An 8767-nucleotide genomic window follows, 5' to 3' on the forward strand; every position below is an offset into this window, starting at 1 on the left:
GTCATTCAAAAACAGATTTACTTGCATTGCCTTCAATGGACAATGTAATTTTTTACGTCAAGTTGAATGTTTACACCTGAGATGTCCTATACACACCATCACTGTAGGGTCAGAAACAGTACCCAGTTCTTTTAACATAAACGCTTTATGATATGTCAGCATTCCGATTCAAGTCTTTGGAAATGTATATAAATATATTTACAGGATTAAGTCTGGTGAACTCTCGACTCTCCGTTATTCTGTCGGCGAATAGGAAATGTACAAAAATAATCCTACCTTCAGATAGGCGTGCATTATATTTTATTAACAGCCGTTAACATTTGGAATCCTACTATGAAAGTTCCCTGCATTTTGAATGACAGTCTCTTGGTGCAGACTTGGCAAAGCAGTTGGACAGGAGGGTGTTGATGATAATAAAGGAACTGCTGGAGACTGGGATGAGCAGCTGGCCGGACCGGCGTTGGCCCCGATGATGTTTTCGATGGAGAAAGGGGACCTTGATATGGCTGAGCTGTGTTTGACAGATTGCACTGACGGGAGTGTGGGGCTAAGCCGCGGGTAGAATGAATTCCTGGCTAGTTCGTTCGCGGGCAGCATGGACGGCGGGGGGATGGGATGGGCCTGCCTTGATGGATGCTGAAAGGCAAAAACGGCAGAATGAGGGTGGTAAGCTTGGATTTGAAGGCCGTATCCACAGCCGTAAGGTCCGTAACCATAAGCAGGAATATAATTACCGTGCTCCCGGAGCAGATCCGCCGATTGCTGTCTTTTGAACCTTTTTCGTCTCCGCAAGAAGCTGCCATTGTCAAACATATCTGCAGATTCGGGATCCAGAGTCCAGTAGTTGCCTTTGCCCGGATTACCAGGCTCCCTGGGAATTTTCACGAAACAGTCGTTTAGGGACAAATTGTGCCGGATGGAGTTTTGCCAGGCTGGGAACTTCTCTCTGTAATATGGGAATCTATTGCTGATAAACTCACAGATCTCGCTCAGGGTCAGTCTTTTTTTTGGACTTTGGAGGATTGCCATTGTGATTAAGGCTATGTATGAGTAAGGAGGCTTTACCAGAGGGTTCTTGCTGACTGGTTTGTAAGGGTCCCGGTTCGATGCGCTGTCTACACATGGCGAGCGAGGGCTCAGAATCTCAGAGTGCATTTGGCTCACCACTTTCCCAAAGGAGCTGCCCTCCTGGGTCTCGTCTTCCTCTCCTTCCGCCCCGTCTCCCACCACATCAATGTCGGTCTCTTCCGAGACGATGGACGCATCGGACATTTCAGAACTCAGAGTCATCATACAAACTGATCCGAGGGCACGACAGCTGATCTGAGAGGCTCCGCGGCGATCCTCAGCGACCCAGCGCCAGCTTCCCACATAAGGAATCCAAGCGAGGAAGGCAGCCGAAGAAACAGGAAATTGTCCCTCCTGCCAACTTTCTCAATCAACCCCTTTTTATCGCCTCGGCTCCAAAGATCAATCGGATCTCGAAAGAACTTCAATAGATCCGCTTTCAGCCTTTCGTCGGGAATGTTTAAAAAAAAACAATACACACAAAAAAAAAGACCAGTCGTCAACACACAAATTATAAGCAAAGGGGAGAGGGCGGTTCTCTGCTGGAGCCTTATATTCCAGCGGAGATCACATGGTTCCAAACGTCACCACAAAATGAGAAAATCTTATCAGATTCCTCCTCCAGAATATCGAGCAGCCAGCACAGTACAATAAATAATTGATAGACAGTGCATTCGGTTCCACCTCTATGAGCCTTCAGTGTTCACTTCATACAGCTTTGGACTGCTGTCCTGAGGATTCTTTATCCAGCGCTTGTGTTTGAAATAATGTGTAGAAGGGTTGCAATATTTCTCCAATTTGGGTGAGGAAATGTAGCTAATTGAATGCAAACTTCAGCAGGATGTAGAGATAAATGCAAGAATTATTTCACCGATTCAACCGAATCCAGGAATATTTTGTTTGAGGAGCCAGCGACAAATTTCAGCCACAAAACCTAACGTTCAGATTTCCCTTCCCGGCTGCAGAAAAAAAATGTCTCTCCCCCCCCCCCCCCCACTCTTTAAAGCAATAAAGTTTTAAGGTCCCCAGAGAAACAATGGTGAATACAAACACTGCTTTCCTAATTGCTGGCCGCACCTTTTGAAGTTTACATGTAATGAAGTGAATTTTGCAACTGTGTTGGTGATCCATTCAATCCGACAGTCGCCTTTTACATTTCTTTTCTCTCTGTTGAAGTTTGTACAACGTATACAGCATTGTCCCGGCGAATGTGTGTGGCTGTGGCTGGATGTGGGATCGGGGTGGTGGGCCGAGGTGGAGGGGAGGGAGGTGTTGTGATGAGGTTGATGGGATTTGCCGAGGTAACAGTTTCCTTTCCAAATTTCATTGTTTACTTTAATTCAACTTCGCGAATTTCCACGACAAACCTCATTAAACCATATTTAATAACTAGGTGTAAGGTACGATCCAGAAGGATACAGTCAATCAGAACTATTAAAAAGTATTCTACCCGAAGTAAAAATTAATAATGTGCGGGACGGATGTCTTAGTATCTGCAATGTAATTTAGCAAGCAAGTTATATAGAAAAATGTCATATAAGCAAATTTGTCTGAGTTTTGTTCATAACGCCACATAAAATCACCTTCAGAAAATCTGTGTCCCATTACTGAGCTGTTGTAGTTTATTTATTGTTTACTACAAATATGTTGGTGTTGTGAATTAACAGGAGAATGGCAGAAAATAAGTTGTAAGGAAACATAAGAGAACCGGCATTCATTGCATTCGCTCCGTGTGAACATCTCCTGCATAGCTTTCAGTGCAATTACTGTGAAGAACAGAATTTGCTGTCACCGCTTTCATTTTAATTTCTGCTGGAAATTGTTTCTGATTTTAACAATCTGACATATATTTTTCTCCAAAGCGAATAGATATAAGTGGAATTTGTAAAGAAAATTGGTGGGCAAACATTAGGAAATTTCGTTAGGTTTTGTTTTTAACTTTAGGGATTTTGATGTATGCCACAAAAACAGAACTTTCACTTTAGTTTTGAATTGAAGCAGCTCCTTTGACAGTAAAGACTGCTGAATTGGTTATAATGTTGTTATCCTGGTTTGGAATACTGCCATCTAGTTTGTAAATGTTTTGCTACCCGATCTGGAACACAAAGGGAGAGTCAGGAAGCACAGGTCAATGAAATAATGAGAGGCTGTTTCAAACAGAAAAATTGTTAATTATAGTAGAAAACTATATAAAGTATGTCTCTCGGAGAAATATTTAAACTATAATTATGTGTTAAAAGTACTTGGTTAAAAAAATGCAAAAAGCATTGAATAATAGGCATTGTTATTAGTTTATACTAAAAAGGTAAAGTTGCGTGTGAGCGAACATGTTACGAACAACGAAACTTCATAATTTTACCTTGCAACAGTAATATTTAAAAAAAATAACTTGAGGAGAGATCGGATTCATGGCATAGTAATACTTTGTGAATTAGTCTCGGTATTCAAAGTTCAAAATAAAAGGCTTTGTCACCAAATACATGACAGCTTATTTTTCGAAAACAAAGAGAAACACAACTCTCCGTAACCTCATTATTCATTACACGCTAGACCAAAAGATTAATTGAAGCCGGTTCATGCAAAGTTAATCTAAATATTGTTCTTTTCATGTTCCATTTCACATTAGGCAAAAGACTCAACACCAGAGGGGGAAAAAAAAACAAAAGTAAGGAAGTGATCTTCAAATTTGTACTTTAAAATAGCAGAGAACGCAATAATCGAATTAGTTTGTGATTGTGCCTATTTCTCTCTGCTTGAGTATTTGCCAGATATAAGATGCGAAGTTTATTTTCGGTGTGTTCTTGTAAAATCAAATCGTTTGCCGAAGCTTCTTCAAGATAAAGTACATGAACCTCATTCATTGCCCCCCCCCCCCCACCCCGCACCCCCCACCATTACATTGTGAGTTGCATTGAAAATAACTTATTTCTCGGTCTCTATAGCATGAAAGAAAAATCCATCTTCGTATTCAGCCTTGTGTTGAGATTTCATAATGGTCTGCAAAAAATGCAAGTCATTGCAAGCATGACAACTCACTGTGTGACCTCTATTGCTAATAATTTGTGACCTTTAAATGTGCAACTTTTTAAAACAATTTTAATTGCTACTTTTAAGGTTTAACGGTATATCATTAGGAGTTCTAAACGGCACGATTTGGCCCATCCTTTTGATAAAATAAGTTAATAAGCCGTTTGGTGACCATTTTATAAAACTTCAATTTTTAATATTTGTATCCTATTGCACTCAGATTGCGACTTACTTTCTGTTATAATTTACCTAAATAAATTGAAATAGCCGATTCGAAATAATGTGCTGTTCCATGAAACACATTTACTGACTGCCTGGAGTTGAATTTCACTGGAAGAGACTGCATCTGCCCAATGACTCAACAATCCCGGCTCCGGAGCGCCATCTATCGTGGTCATAAGCACCACCGGTTAATTCTGCGTTTGTTTGTTCGCAAATAGTACAATACTGAGGCAATTTCTTGACGATTTGAAGATCCTGAAGGTTCTAGACCAAAAGACTATTTAACAAACTTTTACCAACATCATTGGGCCTGTGCGAACATCAGATTGATCATAGCAGGAACCGCCGTTGTCAAACAATGTTGTCCATTCTGGCTAAATATTTGTTCATGTTTCCACGGTGTTTAGATGAACGTGAATCGTGCAGACAAAAGTCGGAACTGAATTTTCATTCCCATTATACAGGAGAAAAATATACAAAGTGTCACCTTGAAAAGACTATTTCGACTTGCGTACTAAATGGTGAGTGTCCTTTATTCGAGCTATTGGAAATTCATAGTCTCGAATTACATTGTTTCTATTCTGTTGGCAGTAATTCATTTTAACTTATCCCTTCATGTTTGCATCAGTGGTTCCTTTCCATTTCTGCAGTTTTTTGAAGAAACTGAGTTATTTCGATGTACTTGAGAAAATGATTATTTAAGATATTCTTTACTTTCAACCGGCCATTCAAATGAAAAAAAAGTCTTTGCACCAATTTAAGTGCGTTCCATCTTCTGTATTCTGGCTAGGCTTGTTTTAGTGGCTCTGTTATTCTTTAGCTCACTTCTTACATCCTTTCAAAACGCCAATGATGAATAACCGAGCAAAGCTGTAGTGCCTGTGCACCAGATTGTTTCCACCGCTCGCACTCCCATTCCCAACCCCATCACCGATTCTAGTCCCTGGCCATCGATTCCAATCCCGGTATCAGGCTGAATGGGGTTGTGTGAAGCCTTGTCGTTTTATTGGACTTCGAGTTAAACTTCTCATCACATGGCCTCTCCTTCACCTCTCAGTACACTACTAAATCCTGGCAACCTCCATCCTTTTCTCAGTTCATGGGTTACTGAAGCCTCAACCACCCGTCTGTTTGACGAACGATAGGGACTGGAACTTACCAAAACCTCCAATAGGAAACAACTGCTACAAAGTAGCAACTGATATTTCGGTGAGCCTGATTTATTTTCCGTTCATCTGGAAAATAGAAAGTTTTAGCAATTGTTTTGTGAACTTTAATGAAAACAAGATTGGCTTGGATGCAAAATCAGCAGTCGGTTCCCTATATGTCCATTTTGTATTCCTGGCATAGGGCAATTTCACTCCCTTTATATTTATATGGCACCTTTAATGCAATTACACATTCCAAAGCGCTTCACAGAATCATTACAAAGCAAAGACTTGACATTGAGCCATATAGTAGAAATTAGGGATAAAGACATAAAACTTCATCAATGAAGTAGATTTTTGAGGAGTACGTTATGTTCAAACGAAACAGCAGCAGAAGTAAACAATTTGACCCTTCAAGTCTGCTCTGCCATTCAATACAATCATGAAGAAATTAGGAAAGCTAGATTCAATTATTCTAATGAGTTCCAGGACATACACCCGTTTTCTACTCCTGTAGATTTCAGTTCATCCAAAACCCAGTTGTCTAACCCATTGTTCACACCAAGTTCCATTCACCGAACATTTCTCTGCTAACTGACAGAATTTGGGTCCTACTTCAGCAACGCTTCAAATTTAAAATTCTCATTCTTGTGTTTGAATTCGTCCATGCCTCAGCTCACCCACTCACAGTCCTGAAAATTAAAAGAAATTTGTGCATTCCTAAATCCCCAACATTTTCTGTGTATATCATATTCCTCAGATTGTTGTTAAAATAGTGGGCAAGTATTATCCTGGTGATGATAATTTCCAGGGTCAAAAAGGTATAACAGTTTTTCAAAAAACAAGGGCCAATAAATGTTATTCTGTAATTATAGTTATCACATTGTATGTGGTCCATTACTATAGTTATTTTCTGTCCAGCTTTGTGAAGCATTTTCTCTCATAATGACTATTTAAATATCAGTAAGTATATTTACTTAGGAACAAAATGTGTACTCCCCAAATACTGGGAAATGTATCTGATATTTTATCAACAAAAATACTTTTGGTGAGGATGCAGGAGTGAGCCTTTGATACCTAATAAATTAAATTTTGTGCATGTAATACTCACCTTTACAATTGTCACTAGCCAATGGAAGATTCTCTTGAGGATGTAGCTTTCACACTGACTTGGCACACCAGGTTCAGCAAAAGTGCCCAAAATTGAAACTGGTTTGAAAACAGCTGAGGCAGTCTACTGGATTTAGATTTTTAATGGTAAGAAACTATGACCATTCACATCAGCACTTTTCTCAAATAAGAAATGTCAATAGAAGTTAGAGGCCATTGAGCAGAAGAGAAGAATAAAATATTCTCTGCTCATGTTGTTCTAAAATACTATAGCCCTCAAATTTGCGGAATAACTATAACATTTGTTTTGGTAGAATTGTAGCTATATCATATAACATATGCTTCAGAACATGTTTCATGCATTGTCCCATTTATCAAGCAGGAATCTACAAGTCTGTTGAATATTTATGGATGTATTTTGGGATTAGTAGAATTTTCCATGGAGGTCTGACATTCTTATCAATTTGAGTCTGAGTTAGTGTTATGGAAGTGAATGTATTTTCCCTTCAGGTTTAAGATTCAATTTAATCTGTTATGTTGAAAGCAAAAGAGGAAGATAATTACTGTGACAAAAGCAGGTATGGAGATAATTCCTTCCGAGCATGTGGTTTGACAATCATAAACCTTCAATGTAATAAATCTTCAGAAAATGTATGTAAACATAACTAGTTGAACACTCAAGGATGAGTGATGTATTCAAGTGCTCCTTTCTTGAGTAGCCTTTTTAGTTACACTCAAGAATGAGAATGTGTCCAGTGCTAAGAAGTCAATTTGTCATGCTTTCTTTATTTAGTAATTTGAGTGGTCACATAACTTCCTCAAACCTTTTTCAGAAGATTAGAAAAGCAAGAAGCAATCATTCCTGCTTGGAAACACTTATGAAATATGGAACCATAGAAACAAGGATCAGGAATGGATCATTTGGCCCTTCCAGTCTGCTCCACTAATCAATATGATAATGGCTGATCTCAATTTCAATGCCATATTCCTATTTTTTCACCCTATTCCCCTAAGTATACTCAGTGAACTGGCCTTCTGTGGTAGTGAATTCCATAGACTGACCACCCTCTAATGAAGGTAAAAACAAGGACTGCAGATGCTGGAAACCAGAGTCTAGATTAGAGTGGTGATGGAAAAGCACAGCAGGTTAGACAGCATCCAAGGAGCAGGAAAATCGACATTTCGGGCAAAAGCCCTTCATCAGGAATATTCCTGATGAAGGGCTTTTGCCTGAAATGTCGATTTTCCTGCTCCTCGGATGCTGCCTGACCTGCTGTGCTTTTCCATCACCACTCTAATCTACACCCTCTAATGAAGACATATTTCTTCATCTCAATCCTAAATGGTCTACTGCATACCCTGAGACTGTGACTCCTGGTTCTACACTCCTCAACTATGGGAGACATCATCTCTGCATCTAGACTGTCTGTCTCTGTTAGAATTTTATCTGTTTCAGTCAGATTCCCTTTTACTCTTCTAAACACTAGTGAATACGGGCCCAGTTGAACACATGTATCGTCATAGAACAGTCCTGCCACCCCTGGTAGGAGCCAAGTGAACCTTTGTTGCACTCCCTTTATGGTATACCATTTGTCTTCCTAATTGCTTCCCACAGCTGCCTGTTTACTTTCAATGACCGATGTACAAGGAAACCCATATGAATTAATTTGGTTATTAATTTTTTGTAGCTATTTTCCAGTAGAAAATGCATTTGTCTTCATTGGAATGTATGCTGCTCTGAGGTAAAACTGTTTAGTTTGTTGATTTGAAATAATTTGTTATTTAGCAGTATGTTGAAAACAAAGGAGTAAAACATTAATTAGATATTCCTCGGAATATGTCAGCGATAAAAGAGAAATGTTAAAGCACTTTCAAGTTCAGTCAACATAAACAATTTGAGGTATATGTATTTGTGTATAGATAGACATGACATTAACTGATGAGACAAGTAATGAATTAAGTGCATTTAAAACAAAATAATAAATAATTGAGTAAACTAAGCAAACTCAAAGAGGATAAAGCTCCTAATCCAGATACGTTGCATCCCACTATTTTAAAACAATCAAGGGATGAGTTAGCCAAGGTATTATTAGTAATATTTAATAATTCCTTAAGGAAAGGTGTAAAGCCAGATGACCAGTGGGTATTTAATTCATTTCCTATATTTTAAAAAAAAGAGAGGGCAGAATATT

The 8767-nt window shown here is 39.0% G+C and overlaps 1 protein-coding gene across 1 annotated transcript; it reads right to left on the reverse strand.

Moving 5' to 3' along the window:
• Nucleotides 1-396: 396 nt before the first annotated feature.
• Nucleotides 397-1812, reverse strand: foxd1 (forkhead box D1). The gene is made up of 2 exons (XM_043721382.2): nucleotides 735-1812; nucleotides 397-636 (listed from the first exon to the last, which is right to left on the reverse strand). Exons 1-2 carry the CDS (start codon nucleotides 1291-1293, stop codon nucleotides 548-550), a joined length of 648 nt encoding a protein of 215 aa, XP_043577317.1. The 5' UTR covers nucleotides 1294-1812; the 3' UTR covers nucleotides 397-547.
• Between the last annotated feature and the right edge of the window lie 6955 nt (nucleotides 1813-8767).

Source organism: Chiloscyllium plagiosum, unplaced genomic scaffold (genome assembly GCF_037043375.1).
Source record: "Chiloscyllium plagiosum isolate Xiang-an unplaced genomic scaffold, Cpla_swu_hap1 HiC_scaffold_2, whole genome shotgun sequence".
Taxonomy (NCBI): Eukaryota; Metazoa; Chordata; class Chondrichthyes; order Orectolobiformes; family Hemiscylliidae; genus Chiloscyllium; species Chiloscyllium plagiosum.